The 23,520-nt window shown below is 44.2% G+C and overlaps 1 protein-coding gene across 1 annotated transcript in view; it reads left to right on the top strand.

Moving 5' to 3' along the window:
• Positions 1–6,165: 6,165 nt before the first annotated feature.
• ETF1 (eukaryotic translation termination factor 1) overlaps positions 6,166–23,520 on the top strand; it is a 255,204-nt gene continuing 237,849 nt past the window's right edge. Inside the window, exons 1-2 of the mRNA XM_069199325.1 lie at positions 6,166–6,321; positions 6,409–6,514. Of these exons, the coding sequence (XP_069055426.1) occupies positions 6,429–6,514 (86 nt within the window). The 5' untranslated portion in view covers positions 6,166–6,321; positions 6,409–6,428. The remainder of the gene's footprint in view (positions 6,322–6,408; positions 6,515–23,520) is intronic.

The following is a 23,520-nucleotide window of genomic DNA, read 5'->3' as shown; positions in this document are numbered from 1 at the left end:
TACACTGATTCTTGGTTCATTGCCAATGGTTTAGCCGTTTGGTTTTCCACATGGCTTGTGCATAACTGGTTCAATTCCCTTGCAGATGTTAAAGAGAAAAATTCAGAGAGAGAAGTGTACACCCAGAATTCTGACTTAGTAGGGATGGCTAACTGGGTGCACCAGAAATGTGAACAACTGGGAGAAAAAGCCACTTACAGGTGGGCAGAGATGAGAGAGATGCACATTCCCCTAGATTTGATAAAAATTGTGCAGCACGCACAAGAGCAATCTGTCCCACAAGCAGTCACAGAGAGAGGAAAGTTACCAGGACAAATATGGCAAATTGATCAGGTTTTAGGGGGAGTGATTGCTGCAGATTACCAAGGAGAAATCAAAATTATGCTGATAATTGGAAAAGAATCTGATTCATTCATACAAATTGGAGACAGAATGGCCCAGCTTGTCAAAAGTGCAGTGAATGGAGGTTTGGTAAAGAATCAGTCTGCCCCAGCCCTTCTGACAGTGCAAGAAAAGGGAAGCTGTGGCGCAGCAGATAAAAACCTCAGTGCTGAGGTGTGGGTTGAAGCCACAGATGACCCTCCAGAACCTGCAGAAATTATAACAAAGGGCCCCAAAAACGTCCTGCTGATTATAAAAAAGGGAAAAGAGGAAGGGTACATTTTAAATGACAAATGTTATTTGCAAGAAAAGTCATACTTTTTTCTTTTGCAGATCCTACCACGTTTCGCCACTGTCCCTGAGTGTGCTGTGTGGCCCCCTTCGGGTGTGTGCGTGTGGGGTCGGGGAAGGGACCGAACCCCCAACCTGAACCTGACTGAGTAAAGTGCGAGCACCATGGATCCATTTTGAGCAAATGGCGCCTTCAGTTCAAGTTCAACTTGTTTGATTACATTCTTCCACTGGAACTAAGCAACCTTAACAGTTATCTGTCTGTGTTTTTTCATATGGAACTCTGGCTTTCACTTCCCTTCCAGCAAACCTTTCAGGTGGACCGTGCACCTTTACATGAGTAGAACTCATGCTACATCAAATTGCTACTTTAGAGACACTATAATCTCATTCAGAGTATAAAAGTATCAGTCTTTTCTGTGTAGATGTATCTGATGTGAAAGGTTATGGGATCTATATGTTAATCCACTTCCATTGCTTTACAGTGATTGCTTTGATCATTCAAATCTGATTTGCTGATAATGTTTTTTTGTGCTGATGTTTTTTTTGGTTTTTGTTTGAAACAAGAGATATGTGAAACAAAAATTCATTGGTCATAGGGTGGAATGTGATGCTATTAATGGAGTTTGACCAATGACTTTGTGTTTCACCACTGCGCATATTAGTTGCTCAATGTTCACCAGTAGCACATTATATGTTTCGTTCAGCCTAGCCGCCTATTGGCTTTGACATGGCATTAGCCATTACATTCTGTATTCTGCCTATTGGCTTTGACATGATATTAGACATTACATTCTGTATTCCGCTTAGCTGCCTATTGGCTTTGACATGATATTAGACATTACATTTCGTATTCATCTCAGCTGCCTATTGGCTTTGACATGATATTAGACATTGCATTTTGTATTCAGCTCAGCTGCCTATTGGCTTTGACATGATATTAGACATTGCATTTTGTATTCAGCTCAGCTGCCTATTGGCTTTGACATGACATTAGACATTACATTTGATATTTAGGTTAGCTGCCTATTGCCTTTAATGTGGAGTTAGACATTGCAGTTGAGAATCCAAGCTGTATTTTTCCAAGCTGTGTTTTTGCACAAGATGAACCAAGATGTTTTCTTCACACCAGACTAGACCTGATAAGAGAGAGTACATTTGGTGTTTTCCTTTCTGCTCAGGCTTGGGAAGAGGAGAAGTCTAGGAGATCTGGCCAGTCTCCAAAGGCTTGCGTAGTTTTCCCGAGTCTGAGAGGAGGGGGCACGCTTTTGAAAAGATGACACAGTGTTTCAGAGATTTAGATTCGAATCTACCTGACTTCGGGCTGGAACTTGGTGCCAGTTGCCAATCTAACGTGTGGGTAGATAATCTCTTTCTCGCAGTTGACCGGAGTCATCAACTTGCAGACCCCAGAAAGATGAAGCTGTAAATAGTTTCTCACACGGTGAAGTATTTGTTTTGCTTTGCATTATATATATAACCTGCTGTGTACATTGCAACTGAGAAGTACTGAGATATATTTTGTTTTCATTGCTGCAATACTTTTACTCATTGAACGTGTGCTTGAAATCTATTAATTTGTCTCTCACGAACTTGTGGGTGGGGAAGAATTAACAACAATAAAGGTCTTCTTTGAACTCAGAAGTGCATTCTTGATATGTTCTGTAAGCTCTGATACGAGATAAGAAGGAAAGCAGAACAATACCTCAGCTCCTCTTCCGTGTAGGATTCTAACCTATTCAATCCCATTGTTCCCTCAACTAACTAATTTGCCTCAATATTTAATCCCACTTGGTTCAGCTGATCTTCCCCTTTTGATGCTCCTTGTGAACAATTTAAACTATCCTGCCAACTAGTTAACTGCTGAGCTGTTAACCCTTGCAATGAAATATTATTCGCATTCGGGACTGGCAGCTGCTGTGCTACTGTACTCGAGGCTTGCGGTGTCAGGAGTCTCGAGCTCTGATTTGCATTAGAGACATTTGCCGTATCCGGCAATGTCACAAGAGGACTAAACCCCATAGGAGACCTAAGCTCACCAGGACCCTGTCCTGTAGATGATGTTGATTGAGCTGAATCTCCTGGTCCCCTTCTCACTAAAGTCTGCGACATAACAGTTTGTTCCCCTGCTTCCGTTTTCTTCTGCGCATATAAAGTTACCGCTGGATCAACAGTAATCGGTAGCGATATTGCATCTGGAGCTGCCCTAGCATCTGCACCTTGTGTGAGTGGTACTCCCATTGCCTGATTCATAACTGGTGTTAAATCAACCGAAGTCCCTGTTCTCAAGAACTGGCACATCTGGATAAACTCTCTGTACTGAAGGTAGATGTGTCTGCGTCTGAACTACGGTACCAGCTCCTGCAACAGGTGTACTCTGTACTACCCCTGGTAACTGTCCTCCTTCTGCTTGTACAGCTCCTGTAGCTCCCTGAGATGAAGCAGGAGGAGCATGAGGGGCTGTAGCACTAGTTCCTGGACCCCCTGCATAGGTTGTCATAGGTGGAGGTCTATCTCTCAACAACTGTGTAATGAGATCCTAAACATCAGAGTCATCATCATCCACATAAGACTTCTTCCTTTTCTTCTTTCCCTCACTCTCCTTTTCCTTTGCACTATCCCCTTTATCTGAGTCATCGCCCCCTCTGTAATTGCTGGGAACATCAAACTGTGCTGGTCTCGGTAATGGCTTCATGTCATACAATGATAATTGCAACTGATCCAAAATTCTCAAATTAAACGTCCCATGCTCCGGAAAAGCTAATGTCTCTTGATTCTTAGTCAATTTACTCCATTGCTTTAACCAAAGGCATGAAGCTATGCCTTTCTCTGTCATCACAAGATGCACCGGAGAATCCTCCGGGGGGGGTTGGCTCACCAACTGACGCCTTAATGTAAGAATCACCTCTCATCGTACTCTTTAATGCCTTGAAAAACGTCATTTTACCTGTTTTGTGTACAACTAATTCAATAAATGAAATGACGTTTACTCCCGAGATTCCCTTCACCTGTTTACTTAACCAATTGCCTCTTACGGACAGCTGCCAATCCGACCGCCGCTCTTTTCACTAACCAACCTATCCCAGCGCGGCACACACTGATGTCACACTGACACACAGCGGCTGACAAACTCTTGCGGCTTGGCTTCCTCAACTTGATTTCACTCAACTAAGGCAATTTTATTACGAGCACCTTTACCAGATAATAACTAAAATAAACCTTTATCACAAAGCGCCACACACGTATGAAGTTCGACGACTTCCCTTCTCTTAAACCTTGGAGTACACACACTCCTACTAACCCTTAACTGGAGTACGCAGACTCCCTATGTTTGCCTCACATCCATCACAATTCACCTGCGATTTGCTAAAGCCTGTGCAAGCGCAACCTACTACTCTCATACTATCTCAAAATACGCTGAGAACATACTCAATTTTACCAACGGGATTCAGGATCTGGGAAAGTCATTTCTGGGTTTAAGGGAACATCATCTTTGCTACCATTGCCATTTCAGAAAGCAAAATTAAAACCTCATAAAATACAAACAACTGTACCTAACTTAAACTACTACCATAACCACTAGTCACCACTTAACTAGTTCCCCAAGGACACTAACCATCAAGCTGCTACTAAAAACTGCTAGCGCGCCTAGTCCTTAGTAAGTAAACTTACAGGGGGACGTGTATAGGTCGATGAACCTTTTGAATCGCATGGAGTATCCTAGTCAAGCGGTAACCGATGGATCATCAATAAACATATCAATCAACATGAATCACCAAGAAAAGTCTATCTAATAAGAAAATACCATGACTCTCAAAAGGGTTAATCGATTTTATTCCCTATTAGTTACAATTCTAATGAAAAACCTTTATTCAACGTCATTGTTAACAAACTTTAATAGCGTCATTAGCAACTATTCATCAAGAGTTTTTGATAAGCCAAAAACGAGCATCAACATGAATCAGCAAATTCTTTTAACATTTAGAATAATTCAGCAATGCAAGTCAGTCAGTCTACTGTCACCGTTAAGTCACCCTGGTCAGCCTACCTAACTCGAATTAGCATCAGCATGTGGGTCTTCATGCGAAAACAATTTAGACAATAATCATTAATTTGGGAAAATCTATCTAATGAGAATAAGACATTTTAAACAGCGCAGTTGGTACGTAGAAGAAAAGGCACACATTAGTCAGTCACATTCTTATAGCTACCTATCCAAGATAGATCAGCAATGAGTCAGTCTTCGTCTCCAGGTCATCAGTCCTCAGCAAGTAAGCCCAATTGCCCAATTGCCAGCACTTCGGACAGCGTCTTCTGACGTCATCAACTTTCGCCTCTCCGCTTTGAATTTCCTTCCCTTGTCATGACTTTTTATTAGGGTCTCTCAGTCCATCCCACTAATTGCTAATTGGTCAATCTTATCAGAGGTTATGACTCTAACCTATAGTTTTTGTTTACCACATGTGCATGTAATTTCAGGGTACAAATTCCATTAGTTTGATTGGTCCTTCTATCGATGAGAACATCATCCGGCTCTTCAGGTAACAAAATTGTTGCTCATAGTCATTTAGTCAGTGCTTCCATTGTTCAAGTCCTGGGAAAGTACGTTTAGCCTACTCTATACATAATTGTATCAATTTGTCCTCATCATCTCCTGTCCACTGGTACATTTGCAGAATTGTCTAGCAGAGCTTGTCTGAACTCTGTACAGTTCAAGGTCCTTTTTCTCCAGTTCTAGTCTTCGGCAGCTCATCGCGTCTCCACGTTTAAGCAAGCAAGGCCCAGCGCCGACCAGGCCTCTAGTTCGGCTAAGTTAAGAACATGAATCATCATAAAACATAGGTTATGCCTTCAAATATGACATATTAGTACAGAATTTTTTTAACATTTCATTATTTTAGCATTTTGTTAACATATGGTGACCACTCCCCGTGGGCACATTTTACTCATACATTTTATTTTCAATTATTCGTTTCTTTTATCAATATTTCTCATTAGTATTCATACACAAATCATTAGAAATTTCTCATATTAGCATATCTGCTCCAACACTTTAAAAAGAGATAGTAAGCGCTCTAAAAATGTTATAAAACAACAGTACAAAAGCACTGATCCGATTGCTGAAGGTGAACTTTGTGTGTTACATTAATATATATATATATATATATATATATATATATATATATATATATATATATATATATATATATATATATATATATATATATATAAATTGCAAGTGAGCTGTGCTATGTGAAGAACGTTGTGCGACGCAGAAGCAGGTGGGTCTTCACCAGGCCTCACTGCGTGCAGTTGTTACTCATGTCTGTAAAGAGTTGAATCATCAAGTTTCCTCCCGAGGCCTACACGCCAGCCCAGAAGAACTACACATCCCACATGGCACGCTCGAGCGCATCGGAACCAACCCTGACCCAATGGCAGCCTGTCATACTGCGCCCTTCTCCGCCAACCCCAGCGCGCGATGCTGCGACCGGAAGTGAGGTGAACGACCCTCATGTTAGCGGATAGGGATTGCAACACATGCAGCTTTGGGATCGAGAGAAGCCGGTTCATACGTCAGAACTGGCGCGCTCCCTTCTTCACTGAGGAGACCCGAGCTGCGCAGGAGAGAGCTGGGCACTGGGACAGGTGATGACAACGCAACGAGGGGCATCACCGGGACAGGGCCCGCGCTCGGTCAGCCGGCCGCTAACTATCTCTTCTTTCTGTCCGCAGCGCGGCCCTAGGCAGAGAAGATGGCGGACGACCCGAGCGCTGCGGATAGAAACGTGGAGATCTGGAAGATCAAAAAGCTGATCAAGAGTCTAGAGGCGGCCAGAGGGTAAGGTGCTGCCGAGGAATCATCGGCGTCGGAGCCATGGGAGAAGGCTGGACAGGAGAAATGATATTACAAGAGCCGGATGCACTGTGAGGGTGGGAGGCGAGGAACTCTCCCTGAGGAGAAGGTGGGCACAATGTCCCGCGGATAGGCTTTGGGCTGGTGATAACCATGACGCACTCTCTGCCTGATTGTGCCCGTGGCGCAGACCCTCTGAGCGGTGCCGTCTGGTATTATCCAGTGTACCTTTTAGTCACGTCAGGTGACAGGAGTTAGGCATGCGAGCATTTGACAGTATCTGCGACGTTGAGTTTAATAATCATTCCAAAAAATACACTACACTCATCAGGTTGTTGCGCGTGGTCGAAATATGTTAAATGTTTTCAGTTGTTACGTGGTAACAGTTGTATTCGCCAATTGATCGCTACGTACGTACTCATACTAACCATGGTATCTAAAGCATGTTTGCTGAAGAGCAGGTGACAGCACGCAACTCTGAGTCATTAAGTTGGGTGTTTAGGTTATAGGATTAGTGTGTCCACTCAAAATAAACGTCATTCTCTAAAAGTGTGAAAACGATTGGTAGGCGTTCTTTGTATAAGCTCGCAGCTACCACATGTTTAGTTCTTGTTTCACTTGGCCCTTATTGTCAGTCATGCACATGAAACGCTTCAGCCTAGCAGCTAACGTGTGTTCCGGTCTGGAACTTTTTCAGGGCAAAATAGAGAATATGTAGTTTCCGTTCTGAAGACCTTTTGATTATTTGGATTGGAATGAAACTGAAAACTTGTCACTATTGCTTTTCTTGCGGACTCTTATTGCTTAAAAATATCGCTTTTGTGATCCTCCGGGATTTCAGAAGAAAGCTCACCTTTAACTGTATTAGAGTTGATTTTCGAATTTCTGCCTACTACTACGATTTGCGTCCAATCTTTTGACGCCACCTGGTAAGGGTATGTATGGCTGCAAGACGAACGTCTGATCCAATACACTTTATTTAAAGAAACGCATGTTTTTCGTTTTGATGGAAAGCTTGATCTTCATTCCTTGAGTGCCTTGGCAAAATAGTTCTGTGAGCAACTCTTAACCACCTACTAATCTCCCTTATAAATTCAAGAAGATTCCGGAAGCTGCTGCGAGTGCACATATCGGCACATAAAGTATATATTGAAATGGTTCCCCTGGAAGGCATTGTTTGTAAATTAGAAATGGATCCACACAAGTGCTCGGGCGCCGAAGTTTTTATCCCGTTACTAATTAATAGACAAATGTGGCTCTAACTATTTGCCACATTTTAAACAACGGACTGTGAAAGTAAACATCAATGGCATTAGCTTTGCTTAGCCCAGACATAGCCAAGGCACGTCATACAAAGGGGATATTGAAGGTATCCACAAATGTTAGATAAATCCAGACTATTGTCATAAGTACGTAGTCTTGGCATTGCTAATTTACTGTTGAAATGTACAAAACGCTACATTACACCCGTTACATGTTTTGACTTTTAATAAAACATGTTGTTGGTTTTCTAAACACAACTTGTAATGGTACTGAGCTGATCTGCGTTGTCGCTTAACTTTCCATAGTTTATAAATCACTTATATATTTTTTTCTTAGGGTTTGAATTTATATAATGCATCTCTAACTTGGAACATTGAGTTTGAGCTGATGCTTTGCATTTGAGTTTGTTTATCTACACCACTTAAATTTATCTCTCTCAGTGAGTTTTCCGTGGTGCGGTCCCAATAACACTACATAATCTCTCTTTTGGTGGTAGAAATAAAAACTGAATGTAGTGAAACAGTTGTTGTGTAGTTGCCACAATGATGCTACTGGGTTTTATTGTGTGTTTGTTCCATAATTTAGCCCTTTCTCATTTGCGACAGCAGTCTGTCATCCTAGGGATTGTAAATGTGTTTAGATTAGTATTTTGAGCTCCATTTCTGTTTTTTTTTTTATTATATATATATATATATATATATATATATATTTCATCAAAAGAATTCACTGCACTCCATGAAGTTTCAATAGTGCCTATTTATTGATGCCAGTATAACAACCACCAACGTGTTTCAACTCCACAAGGAGTCTTGTTCAGAACAAGACTCCTTGTGGAGTTGAAACGCGTTGGTCGTTGTTATACTGGCATCAATAAATAGGCACTATTGAAACTTCATGGAGTGCAGTGAATTCTTTTGATGAAATATAATAAAAAAACATTTCAGAACAAGACTCCTTGTGGAGTTGAAACGCGTTGGAGGTTGTTATACTGGCATCAATAAATAGGCACTATTGAAACTTCATGGAGTGCAGTGAATACTTTTGCTGAATTGTATTCTTCGAAACTGGTCCTCTCCGTCACTGGCACTGGAAGTGGAGTGCACCACCCAGCAACCTTTAGACCATTATTGTCTTGAATATATATAGGGCCTTGGTTTGACTTATACTGGGTGCTTCCTTGTGTCTGGACAAGGCTATACCCCTCTGAAGAGCTCTAATGAGAGCGAAACATGTGTCAGGGGTTGCTTTACTCATTCCAGGTTGGCTTGGACGGTATTTGACCAGTCCACAGCTGTAATACTGTGCCTGGAGTGGTAAATGGCTTTTGTCATTTTACAGCTCGGTGAGGATGACACTATGTCAATCCTATGCTTAAAGATTTTGCTGTACAAATGGCAAAAGACTTTGTCATTATCTAGCTCGGCGAGGATAGCACTGTGCTGATCCTATGCTTAAAAACTTTGCTAGATAAGCAGACATTTGAGGTGAGCAAATTTAGAGTGTCGCTGGTGTTGCAGGGTGCTCCTTACTAGAGCAGCTCTCCGCCTAAAATTGGGAACTTCCCAGAGTTCTCCTTTGTTTTTTGCATAATTTATGCGTCACTCTAACCCTGAAAGGGCCTTGGTTTGATTATTTTTATATATATATATATATATTAATGCATGCTAGAAAATATCTTCCTTTTTGTATTGGTTACATTCACGAGTGAATTCATTGGAAAAAGAAGCATTAATCAAAGTTTATAAAATGAATGAAGCACCTTAAGTGATACTTGTATTTTAAATTCTATTAGTGCTATGCTTTCCAAAGTAGCCCATAGGAGTCTGTGTGTTACTCTAATTGTATACTTTGACTCTTTATAGGATGGAATTTTATGGTCATGTTGATATAGTAATTGTCCTCCTGCAATACGTTTTTGAAAGCCGCACCATGCTTCAAAAGTAAAGCTTGAGATCTGTTGCCAAGATAACGAACAAGCATGTTTTTTTTTTTTTTTTTTGTGATAGTTACTTGTTAGATGCTGTTTTCTTGTGTTGGAACTTCAGAGACTTGATGTTATCCTGCCTTTGAATTGTTTGTTCTAATGGGACCCAGTGGGGCACTTACACTGGAATAATGCAATACTCTGGTATGCTGAGGAACAAAAAGGTGTTGTAAATGAGCTTTGTAATGCAGGCAACTTACAATTACTGATGTTCTTACTGCGGAGTTGAGCATTCTCCTATATTGTGTTTGTGGCATGTAGACTAGAAAATGGTTGGAAATTCTTTTTATTTTAAGCAGAGAAAATGAGGTTGTGATCACAGTTGAAACATTTGTTTAGTAAGATGAGTGTTGGAGTTTAACCCAAGTTATTGTAGCGGGATGAATAGACAATGGTTACAGGATCACCCGCAGAGACCGCACCAACAGACTGAGGAGGGATCGCCATCAACCAACACCGAAGACACACTCAACACCGCCGAACACAAGCACTTCCAAGTCCACATCAACCCCAAGACTACCCTCAGGGGTACCCTCATCTACAACCCCCCCCCCCCCCCCCCCCCCTCCCCCCCAGATCTCGACCTCAGTTCAGTGACTCCATCACCGACATCATCAGCACTCAAGCCCTTGCCTCTACTGATTACATCCTCCCTGGGGACCTGAACTTCCACTTCAAACACCAGTGACAGCAAATCGATCGCCCTGCTCGCCAACCTCGGACTCCATCAACTCATCATATCTCCCACCCATTCCGCCGGATACACGCTCAACCCCATCTTCTCCGCCAGCACACACATCACCTTCAGCCACACCACCGCACTCCACTGGACTAACCACCGCTGCATCCACTTCACCTTCAATAAATCCACAACCAATTATTTTTTTTTCTGCCGCAAACTTGAGTAAGTGGTGCCAGGAACAGACACCAGCCACCCACACTGCCTTCTAGAACGCCATCCGCAAGCACCACCAGCTCATCCGGACCACCAAGAGATCCTCCTTCAAGGAACGCATCAACAACAACGCGCACAACAGCAAAAAGCTCTCCAACATAGTAAAGGAACTCTCGAACCCCAGCTCTAGCACCAGTGCCACCCCACCTTCGCAAGACCTCCAACTCCCTCGTCACCTTCTCTCGCTGCAAGATCAGACATCCACAACAGCTTCAACAACAAGACCCCACCAGCAGTCGCCAACACCTCAGACTCCTTTTCCTCCAACCACACCAACCTCCTGCTCTCCTGGTCACACGTTAACAACGCCAACACCATCAAAGTAATTAACACCATTCATTCTGGCTCTCTATCCAATCCCTGCCCGCACTACACCTACAACAGAGCGAGCTCCATCATCGCCCCTCAACTCCGTATGATCATCAATAGCTCCTTCGAGACTGCCACCTTCCCGGAAAGCTGGACGTGTGCCAAGATCAACGCCTTACTCAAGAAACCCCAGGCGGACCCTAAGGACCTCAAACTACTGGCCCATCTCCCTGCTTCCGTTCCTGGCAAAGCTACTCAAGAAGATCGTCAACATGCAACTATCCCGCCACCTGGAGGAAAACAACACTCTGGGCCCCTCCCAATCCGGCTTTCACAGCACCGAGACCGCCCTCCTCGTGGCAACCAATGACATTCGACCCTCCTGGACACAGGTGAAACAGCAGCCCTCCTCCTCCTGGACACCTCGGCCGCTTTCGACACAGTCTGCCACCACACCCTGGCACATGCCTCCACGACGCAGGGATCCGCAACAAGGCCCTGTACTGAATCACCTCCTTCCTCACAGCCTCCCTCAATTCCTATCTGAAGCCACCAAGACCATCTGCGGCATACCACAGGGCTCCTCCCTCAGCCCGACACTCTTCAACCTCTACATGGCACCGCTCACCAAAATCGTCCGATTTCACAACCTCAACATTCTCTTATGCTGACGACACCCAGTCGATCCTCTCCCTCACCAAGGACCCTGCCGCAGCCAAAACCAACCTCCACGAGGGTATGCAGACCATCGCCAGCTGGATGAAGAACAATCGACTAAAACAAAACGCAGACAAGACATAGGTCCTCATCCTCGGCCCCACCCCCTCCGCTTGGGACGCCTCCTGGTGTCCACCCTCGCTGGGAACCGCACAAACGCCCACTAACCACGCCCGCAAGCTGGGTTTCCTCCTTGACTCACCGCTCTCCATGACCCAACAAGTCAACGCCCTTTTGTCCTCCTGCTTCAACACGCTCCGCAAAATCTACACGTGGATCCCTACCGAAACCAGGAAGAAAGTTACCCATGCCCTCGTCAGCAGCAGACTGGACTACGGCAGTGCTTTCTATGTGGAAACCACGGCAGCTCTCCAGAAAAGACTGCAACAAATACAGAACGCTTCAGCACGCCGCATCCTCAACATCCCCTGCCACATCGCAGCCCACCTAAGAAACCTACACTGGCTTCCTGTCAACAAAAGGATCACATTCAAACTCCTAACTCACACCCACAAAGCACTCCACAACGCCGAACCAGCATACCTCTGTGATCAGCTCACCTTCTACACCCCCGAATCGTCGGCTCCGCTCCACCAACCTCGCCACCGTCCCATGCATCCGCAAGACAACAACCAGCAGCAGATCCTTCTCCTACCTAGCGGCCAAGACCCGGAACACCTTCCCCATCCACCTACGGCAGACCAAGGACCTACTGACTTTCAGGAGACTCCGCAAGACCTGGCTGTTCGAGCAGTAGCAGCCCCCCCCCCCCAAAGCGCCTTGAGACCCTCATAGGTGAGTAGCACTTTTTTTCTTTGGGTCAGTGTTTGAAGTGATCATTCAGCAAGACTGTGAGCAGTGTTAATGAAGGCAAGTCGGGTTGGTTTGGAAATGTGGTGTACTCTATGCCCTATAGTGCCAGTAGCTTTGAAGAAGTTGATGACTCACCTCTTAGTTATTTATTGCTGCATTCAGACATTTATAAAAAAAAAACGCTTTTTATGTTATCTGAGTTTTAATTTCCATAGTTGATGGGTTGGCGAACTACTTCTATTTGAATAACAAACTAAATATAATAAATATGATAAAGCTGTTACCACAGCCTTTTGTTAAAAAGGCTTAGTTTTACTACTCATATTTGGGTGTTTGTGTGAATTGTTTACATATGACACTCGTAAAAACTGCATTTTGTTCAAGAGTGCTCTTCGTTTAGTAGAATAGTAGACTTTTTGCACCTCCTTTAAAGATTGATCTTTTTAGTTTTGAAGAGCGTCCAGTCGGTCAGGTACGCACCATAATAATGCATTACTGTTGGGCAAAGCTGTTTACTGGTTTTTATTTTTGTAATGTACAAAAACTTTTAAAAAACACACATTCTCTATGGAACACACTTTCAATGTATACAAACAATTTTCCGTCATTGTTCCTCCTTCCACCTCACGGTTTAGTTTCCCATGGCTAATTTTGAGTATTGGTTAAGGCATTAAACAATTCAGTTCAGATATTTAAAACGCCCCAGAAGTGAAAACTAACTTTGTCTAAGCCACTGTAGGTTTCAATTTTCCACAGAGAGTGCAGTGGGTTATTATAGAACAAATCAAAGGAATGAGCATGAGGCCCCCAGAGTTAACTCCCACCGATTCAAAATCTTTCACATCATGTAATAACTTAATATTATTTGATGATAACCAGGTTTTGTATCACCCTATTCTTATTTGAACAATTGTTTTCTAAAGTCATTGCATTGGAGGCACGCAAATATGGCTGTGGCTGAACCACTTTTTCCATGCCCAACTAATAAGAAATTAGCAGGAGGCGCATACGCTTTCCTCAACGTGGACATATTTATGTGCCTCAAATGTTAACCATTATTAATTGAAATTTCTGTTTTCAGAATTGTGAAATTGCTCCGCTTCATCTCAAAAGTAATGTCTCTTAGGTTTGTTGCCTCACACCCTTTAAAAACATAATGGTACTCTATCAAAATTAACTCAGGCTTTCTTTTGAAGTGCTCTGCTCCCCACTGGCTGGATCTTGAATGGAGAATAGAACACACTCATATCGAGCACGTACCATGATGAATAGGAGCTTTCTGCTGAAAGAATATTTCTGTTACTTTCTAGCTCTGTGTTGTTGGGTCCTATTTGTGTCAGTTGAAATTTGAGCCCACAGTATGACCTCCCTCTTTGCTGAACTATTATTCATAATTTGGAGAGCTTGCATTGTGTTGGAGGTTAGAAGAGGACACCTATGTTCCCTTTTCAGTTATGTTTGACAGGGTTAGTTTCCTGCGATCTGTAATCAAATAATTATGGAGTATATCAATATTTGAAGTGGGCATTGGGCCAGCCCATTGCTTAACTTTAGTTGTTTTCCTTGTTGCTGATATTGGTGCAACATGAGTTTGCATGGTCTCTTCTAAATGTACATAGTGGGTTTGGTGTGACTCGAGAGCATTATTCTCCCACCTAATTCTCTTGGCTCTCAGATGTATCTTCTATTTGAATGCACAAGCAACTATTTTACCCCTCAAAAATATATTCTGTCGTCAGGCTGTTTGTTATATCCATTTCTTTATCTCCAATGTGGATCCTTAACAGATTGCACTCCCTTTTTTTTTTTTTTTTTTTTTTTGCCATTTCCCCCCCTGTGTCAGCAAAGGCAATATAGTAGACTGCCATGCGACAAACAATATTTGTGCATCTATAACATGTAAAAAGCATTTGTCAAAGCCTGTATTTACATTTGTTGACACATTAAAGCCAGGCCTATTAGCTTCTACATCAGTTTTTATGCTAAAGAGGGAATGCTTTAGTTTATTTGAGTAAATGTTTTGATGCCTAGAATAATGTTGCTAAATTTTGTGGCTGGTCATCAATGTTACTTAAGTTATTTTTTTATTATTAATAGCTTAATTTCTTACATTGGGGACCACTTAGATAATTTAGTTGTTTAAAATTGAGCATTTTGTCTCTTTTTCATACATTATAATAGCCAGGGTCACAAGTTGATTACTCCCGTACACTTGCTTGGTCATTTAATGCACTTATGCTTATACTCCTTCAATGGTATAGGCCGTCAACCAGGACTCTCCAGGCATCTGTCTTCGGCTTTTTTTTTTCAGTCTGACTCAAGTTGTAGCCCGTCTCCTTGCAGTTAGCTCCAAGTGTTTCTTGTCCTTCCTCTTTGTCTTTTCTCTTGATGGTTCCACATCGGGCTTGCCTGGTGGTGTTTGACACAGGCTTGCGGAGGGTGTGACCTGTCGAGCTCCAGCGTCTATTCATGCTTTCCTCATGGGCAGAGAGTTAGGAAGTTTGCTACCATAGATGATTGTTGCTGATGGTGTTTAGCCACTGGATTTGGAGGATTTTCTTCCATCAAGTCGCAGAAACCGTGGGTGAAGTATGGTTGGAATCTTTGTTTCTGTAAATGAAGAAAATTAAATGGACGGAACCTGAGGCAGTGGGATGAGTGCATGGGACTCGCTGGCAGGGACATTCTGCCTTAGCCTGAGTGGATTTTGTATCCCATCCTGACTGATTAACAGAGACTCCGAGGTTTGCAGCTGACTGTGGCTCTGGGAGAGAACATTTCCCTGTGTTTGCTCCCCTTGTTTCCTTCTGGCTTTCTCTGCTGATGCACTGTTATCAGTGGTGGTTAGGCTGCTGATTCATGCACAGCCACTTTGATTTGGAGGTTTTATCTTTCTGGCAAATTACAAAGACACTTTAAAAATATGCCCAGCTCCGTTTAGGTGCACTATAAAGATTTTGTCCCAAATATTAGACCTACCTGATGTCTTAAAATTCTCCAGAAATAATTCTCCACCCCTGCTTAAAAATGCACTGATGTCTTTGAAAGACAAAATGTAGTTTTCTCTCACCGATAACAGGTTTGGACACACAAAGATATGATTATGCTTTAATAGTCTTTAATCTTAAAGCATAATTAATGGACTCCCCGCCACACCGGTCACTATGAAAACATGTCCATGAAGTCATCGCCTTCATCAGGTTTGAATTTAACAAGTCTCTAGCACCTTTCCCATCCAGTCTGCTTTGTCACATTGCAGAAACTGTTTGCATGAGCATCTGAGATAACCAATTGACAGTGGTTTCTAATAATGGTTGCCTCGTTTTCAGAAGCCTTCAATATCAAGATTGTAACAGTTTGTCTCTGTAAACTGGGCCCTCTGAGGTCCTTTGAATTCGGCCTTTGTGTATAGCAGATCGTGCAACTTGCTGGGAGGAGCAGAAGGAATCAGATGACTAGGAAAGAAAGCCTTGTTATCGCAGGATTTTTTTTTTTTTTTGTTGCTTGAGGGTCTGATCTCATTTTGATACCCCTTCTTGCATTGTTTTGTCCTTTTAATCTAGTCTCACTGTAATAGTATTTATATATTGCTTACTACCCCATGTGAGGCGTTGAAGCGCTTATCAGCGGGTAGCACGCTACTCTGGAACCCAAGAGGAATTTGTGGTGGATTAGTATAGGGAAATATGGGCACAGTTTTAGTATTATTATGAGTTAGTTTGAGCAGAGGATGTAGGGAGTTGGCTCTGTATGTGCTATTTCAAAGTAAGAAATAGCATGCACAGAGTCCAAGGGTTCCCCTTAGAGGTAAGATAGTGGCAAAAAGAGATAATACTAATGCTCTATTTTGTGGTAGTGTGGTCGAGCAGTAGGCTTATCCAAGGAGTAGTGTTAAGCATTTGTTGTACATACACATAGACAATAAATGAGGTACACACACTCAGAGACAAATCCAGCCAATAGGTTTTTGTATAGAAAAATATATTTTCTTAGTTTATTTTAAGAACCACAGGTTCAAATTCTACATGTAATATCTCATTCGAAAGGTATTGCAGGTAAGTACTTTAGGAACTTCAAATCATCAAAATTGCATGTATACTTTTCAAGTTATTCACAAATAGCTGTTTTAAAAGTGGACACTTAGTGCAATTTTCACAGTTCCTAGGGGAGGTAAGTATTTGTTAGGTTAACCAGGTAAGTAAGACACTTACAGGGCTCAGTTCTTGGTCCAAGGTAGCCCACCGTTGGGGGTTCAGAGCAACCCCAAAGTCACCACACCAGCAGCTCAGGGCCGGTCAGGTGCAGAGTTCAAAGTGGTGCCCAAAACACATAGGCTAGAATGGAGAGAAGGGGGTGCCCCGGTTCCGGTCTGCTTGCAGGTAAGTACCCGCGTCTTCGGAGGGCAGACCAGGGGGGTTTTGTAGGGCACCGGGGGGGACACAAGTCCACACAGAAATTTCACCCTCAGCGGCGCGGGGGCGGCCGGGTGCAGTGTAGAAACAAGCGTCGGGTTCACAATGTTAGTCTATGAGAGATCTCGGGATCTCTTCAGCGCTGCAGGCAGGCAAGGGGGGGATTCCTCAGGGAAACCTCCACTTGGGCAAGGGAGAGGGACTCCTGGGGGTCACTTCTCCAGTGAAAGTCCGGTCCTTCAGGTCCTGGGGGCTGCGGGTGCAGGGTCTCTCCCAGGCGTCGGGACTTTAGGTTCAAAGAGTCGCGGTCAGGGGAAGCCTCGGGATTCCCTCTGCAGGCGGCGCTGTGGGGGCTCGGGGGGGACAGGTTTTGGTACTCACAGTATCAGAGTAGTCCTGGGGTCCCTCCTGAGGTGTTGGATCGCCACCAGCCGAGTCGGGGTCGCCGGGTGCAGTGTTGCAAGTCTCACGCTTCTTGCGGGGAGCTTGCAGGGTTCTTTAAAGTTGCTGGAAACAAAGTTGCAGCTTTTCTTGGAGCAGGTCCGCTGTCCTCGGGAGTTTCTTGTCTTTTCGAAGCAGGGGCAGTCCTCCGAGGATGTCGAGGTCGCTGGTCCCTTTGGAAGGCGTCGCTGGAGCAGGATCTTTGGAAGGCAGGAGACAGGCCGGTGAGTTTCTGGAGCCAAGGCAGTTGTCGTCTTCTGGTCTTCCGCTGCAGGGGTTTTCAGCTGGGCAGTCCTTCTTCTTGTAGTTGCAGGAATCTAATTTTCTAGGGTTCAGGGTAGCCCTTAAATACTAAATTTAAGGGCGTGTTTAGGTCTGGGGGGTTAGTAGCCAATGGCTACTAGCCCTGAGGGTGGGTACACCCTCTTTGTGCCTCCTCCCAAGGGGAGGGGGTCACAATCCTAACCCTATTGGGGGAATCCTCCATCTGCAAGATGGAGGATTTCTAAAAGTTAGAGTCACCTCAGCTCAGGACACCTTAGGGGCTGTCCTGACTGGCCAGTGACTCCTCCTTGTTTTTCTCATTATCTTCTCCGGCCTTGCCGCCAAAAGTGGGGCCTGGCCGGAGGGGGCGGGCAACTCCACTAGCTGGAGTGTCCTGCTGGGTTGGCACAAAGGAGGTGAGCCTTTGAGGCTCACCGCCAGGTGTGACAATTCCTGCCTGGGGGAGGTGTTAGCATCTCCACCCAGTGCAGGCTTTGTTACTGGCCTCAGAGTGACAAAGGCACTCTCCCCATGGGGCCAGCAACATGTCTCGGTTTGTGGCAGGCTGCTAAAACTAGTCAGCCTACACAGATAGTCGGTTAAGTTTCAGGGGGCACCTCTAAGGTGCCCTCTGGGGTGTATTTTACAATAAAATGTACACTGGCATCAGTGTGCATTTATTGTGCTGAGAAGTTTGATACCAAACTTCCCAGTTTTCAGTGTAGCCATTATGGTGCTGTGGAGTTCGTGTTTGACAAACTCCCAGACCATATACTCTTATGGCTACCCTGCACTTACAATGTCTAAGGTTTTGTTTAGACACTGTAGGGGTACCATGCTCATGCACTGGTACCCTCACCTATGGTATAGTGCACCCTGCCTTAGGGCTGTAAGGCCTGCTAGAGGGGTGTCTTACCTATACTGCATAGGCAGTGAGAGGCTGGCATGGCACCCTGAGGGGAGTGCCATGTCGACTTACTCGTTTTGTCCTCACTAGCACACACAAGCTGGCAAGCAGTGTGTCTGTGCTGAGTGAGAGGTCTCCAGGGTGGCATAAGACATGCTGCAGCCCTTAGAGACCTTCCTTGGCATCAGGGCCCTTGGTACTAGAAGTACCAGTTACAAGGGACTTATCTGGATGCCAGGGTCTGCCAATTGTGGATACAAAAGTACAGGTTAGGGAAAGAACACTGGTGCTGGGGCCTGGTTAGCAGGCCTCAGCACACTTTCAATTGTAAACATAGCATCAGCAAAGGCAAAAAGTCAGGGGGCAACCATGCCAAGGAGGCATTTCCTTACAGAGGATATGTGAGTTTGTTAGTTGGATTGACTAGAGTAATGGAGGGATAGAGGAGGGAAGAATCCAGAAGTGTCAACTGGGAGTTTATAGAAGTAGGATGAGGCTTGGGATGAGCTGAGGAGAGATGGAGGAGGGACGAGTCTGTGGAAAGGGTTAGGGAGATCATAGTAGCAGGAGGGGTTTTGGATGCGTCAAACGTGCAACAAATGAGGGAGAATTTAGATGTTTGGAAGATCGTGGTAATAAACTAAGGTTTGGGTGAGCTAGACGTGGAAGAGGAGGGAGGAGCTTAGGCAGGGTTATTTTGGAGATGAAAGTAGTAGAATGGGTTTGGGATGAGTCAGAGCAGGGATTGAGGATAGATTGATAGACATGACGTATGGTGATGGGTAGACAAAGTAAAGCTTACAAGAGTAGATTTATATATTTATATATATATATATATATTTTATCGTTTAATTTATTTATTCATTATTTTCTTTTTACGTTTATTTGCTTATTTATAATTTGAATTTATTATTTATTTTTCTAGTAAAATAGGACTAGAGTAATAGATATTTAAATACACAGTAAGGGAATATATGTTAAAGGAATATAATAATGGGTATAATATGAGAAGAAAAGTAGTATTGTGTAAACAGACTTTCAAAATTTGTAATATTTGAAGTTAATTACTAAGTGTACTTTCCTAACATTTTCTTTCCTCAATTTTTGAATAGTGAAATGCTTATGATGATAAAGCATTTGATCAGTGTGATATAAAAATGAGAGCAGGGATTCGTAAGTATCTAATATAACTTATTTAGGAGCTATGCAGTGACCTGTGAACATGTTAAGCATAGAATAACACACACGTATATGTATATACATACATATTCATGAGTAAATATACATTTGTTAAACTGGGTTAGAGTATGTGTGTAGTTTATTGTTATGACTTAGAAGCTATACATATTTCCAAAAGAACTATACATATCTAGAATATACACCTAATCAGATTAATAATATTTATTAATACAAGCATATGCAGTCCCTTGCTGTTGGAATATGGAGGTTATGAAGAAAAGAGCCAACTCTTGAGTAGTCTTCTGAAGATAAAATAGTTATCTGTAGATCTTATATTTTGGGGTAAGGAATTCCATAGTTTGGCTGCTTGAATGGAGAAGGATGTACCACCTATAGTCTTTTTCTTGTATGGTGGCGTTCTAAGGCGGGGTGCCAATCTTGAGCGGAGGTTTCTTTGACTATTTGTTTTTTTTGCATCTGTTGAAAAGTAGTCCTGTTACATCTATAGCTTTGTGGGTGACACAAAGCAGCTTGAAGGAGGATCTTTTGGCAACGAGTAACCAGTGCAGTGCTCTCAAGGCAGGGGAGATGTGGGCTTGTGGCTTTACATGTAATAGTAGCCTGGCACTGGCGTTCTGATTACGTTGTTGTTTTTTTCATAATAGAAATGATCCATGGTAGAGGCCATTGTCATGATCCACTTCGGATAGTACTAGAGACAAAGTAGTCTGCACTTTTTGGTTGGAAATCTGAGGTGGGGGAAGATGTGCCTTCAAGGTGACTAAAGCTTATTTGTGCTAATTTGTCCACTTGGGCATTCATTGTTAACTTGGAGTCCATGGTAATTCCAAGGTTTTTAACTTCCTCGGATAATTGAGGAGGTGGTCCGAGATCATCAGGTCAGGCCCACAGTGGGTCATAATTTTTCCAGTCACCACTTATGAGTATTTCTGTTTTGGAGGCATTTAGTTTGAGATGGCTCCAAGTCATCCACAGATCAACGGCTTTGAGGCAACTGAAGATTTGTGAGTTTTCAATGTCTTTGGGGCTTTCCATTTTAAGTAGTATTTGTGTCATCTACATAGTGAGTTGAAAATCATTGATCATTTCTGGTAATATCATGTAGATGTTGAAAAGCAGAGGTGAGATGGTTGATCCTTGGGGACCCCTGCTTTTGTGAGGTACGGTCTGGACAAGAAGGGGGGAGAATAGATCATATTACTTATGTTTTGAAGGTAGAATGTAATTTAGTCGAGCAGTCCAAGAGAAGTAGTGCAGCTACTCCATTGCTGTCAACTGTGTTTTTAAGATCATCCCAGATTGCTATGAGTGCCGATTCAGTGCCTCTTCCTGGGCGGAATCCACTTTGGTAGTCTGATACTATGGAATTGTCTTCAATGAATTGTGACGTCTGGGCTAGTGCTGCTTGTAGGAAGTTGGCTCTGTATATATACTATTTCAAAGTGAGAAATAGTGTGCACAGAGTCCAAGGGTTCCCCTTAGAGGTAAGATAGTGGCAAAAGTAGATAATTCTAATGCTCTATTTTGTGGTAGTGTGGTCGAGCAGTAAGCTTATCAGAGGGTAGTGTTAAGCATTTGTTGTACACACACAGGCAATAAATAAGGAACACACACTCAGACTTACTCCAGGCCAATAGGTTTTTATATTGAAAAATATATTTTCTTAGTTTATTTTAAGAACCACAGGTTCAAGATTTACATCAAACACTTTAAATGTAAGGTACTTCACTTAGATACTTTAGGAACTTTGAATGAAAACCATATCATGTGCAGTCTTTCTAAAAATGGCAATAAGCTATTTTCAAAGTGGACACTGCAAAAATCAACAGTTCCTGGGTGATGTAAGTAAAGGTTCGATTAGGAGGTAAGTAAACAACTTACAAGTCTCAGTTCTGGGGCATAGGCAGCCCACCGTTGGGGGTTCAAGGCAACTCCAAAGTTACCATACCAGCAGCTCAGGGCCGGTCAGGTGCAGAGGTCAAAGAGGTGCCCAAAACACATAGGTGCCTATGGAGAACAGGGGTGCTCCGGTTCTATTCTGCCACCAGGTAAGTACCTATGTCCTCGGGGGACAGACCGGGGGCGGGGGGTTTGTAGAGCACTGCGGGCGGCCGGGTGCAGTGTGCAAAGCAGGCGTCGGGTCTCAGGAAACAGTGGAGGGACCCAGGGGTGACTCTAGCGGGGCAGGCACAGGGGGGGCTTCTCGTGGCAGCCACCACCTGGGGTAGGCAGAGGGTCGCCTGGGGGTCACTCCTGCGTTGAAGTTCAGTTCCTTCAGGTCCTGGGGGCTGTGGGTGCAGTGTTGGTTCCAGGTGTCTGGTCCCTTGTTACAGGCAGTTGTGGTCACGGGGAGCCTCTAGATTCTCTCCGCAGGAGTCGCTGTGGGGCCTCAAGGGGGTCGTCTCGGGTTACTCACGGGCTCGCAGTCGCCAGGGAGTACTCCCTGAGGTGTTGGTTCTCTGGATCTCGAGCCGGGGGTGTCTGGTGCAGAGTGGGAAGTCTCACGCTTCCGGCAGGAAACGTGAAATCTCTGGAAGTTGCTTCTTTGTTGCAAAGAAGTAGCTGGTTTTGAACAGGGCCGCTGTTCACAGGCAATTTCTTGGTCCTTTAGTCCAGGGCAGTCCTCTGAGGCTTCAGAGGTCGCTGGTCCCTGTCGGATGTGTCGCTGGAGCAGGTTTTTGTAGTTGGAGACAGGCCGGGAGGGCTGGGGCCAAAGCAGTTGTCTACCTCCTTCTCTGCAGGCTTGTAGGTCATCAGTCCTTCTTGGTTCTTCAGGTTGCAGGAATCTCATTTCCTGGGATCTGGGATGCCCCTAAATACTGAATTTAGGGGTGTGTTTAGGTCTGGGAGGGCAGTAGCCAATGGCTACTGTCCTTGAGGGTGGCTACACCCTCTTTGTGCCTCCTCCCTGTGGGGAGGGGGGCACATCCCTAAGCCTATTGGGGGAATCCTCCAAACTCAAGATGGAGGATTTCTCAAGGCAGGGGTCACCTCAGCTCAGGGCACCTTAGGGGCTTTCCTGACTGGTGGGGGGTGACTCCTTGTTTTTCTCATTATCTCCTCCAGCCCTGCCGCCAAAAGTGGGGGCAGTGGCCAGAGGGGCGGGCATCTCCAGTAGCTTGGATGCCCTGGGGTGCTGTAAGAAAAGGGGAAGCACCTCCACCCAGTATAGGCTTTGTTCCTGGCCACAGAGTGACAAAGGCACTCTCCCCATTTGGCCAGCAACATGTCTGGTGTGTGGCAGGCTGGCAGAAACTGTCCAGCCTATACTAGAAGTCGGGTAGGTATTCAGGGGGCATCTCTAAGATGCCCTCTGGGTGTATTTTTACATTAAGGTGCACACTGGCATCAGTGTGCATTTATTGTGCTGAGAAGTTTGATACCAAACTTCCCAGTTTTCAGTGTAGCCATTACGGTGCTGTGGAGTTCGTGTTTGACAGACTCCCAGACCATATACTCTTATGGCTACCCTGCACTTACAATGACTAAGGTTTTGCTTAGACACTGTAGGGACATAGTGCTCATGCACCTATGCCCTCACCTGTGGTATAGTGCACCCTGCCTTAGGGCTGTAAGGCCTGCTAGAGGGGTGACTTACTTATGCCACAGGCAGTGTGAGGTTGGCATGGCACTCTGAGGGGAGTGCCCTGTCGACTTAGCACAGACACACTGCTTGCCAGCTTGTGTGTGCTGGTGGGGAGAAAATGACTGAGTGAAGGGTCCCTA

The sequence above is a fragment of the Pleurodeles waltl genome, chromosome 7 (genome assembly GCF_031143425.1).
Source record: "Pleurodeles waltl isolate 20211129_DDA chromosome 7, aPleWal1.hap1.20221129, whole genome shotgun sequence".
Lineage (NCBI taxonomy): Eukaryota > Metazoa > Chordata > Amphibia > Caudata > Salamandridae > Pleurodeles > Pleurodeles waltl.
This window is presented reverse-complemented; position numbering and strand designations above follow the sequence as displayed.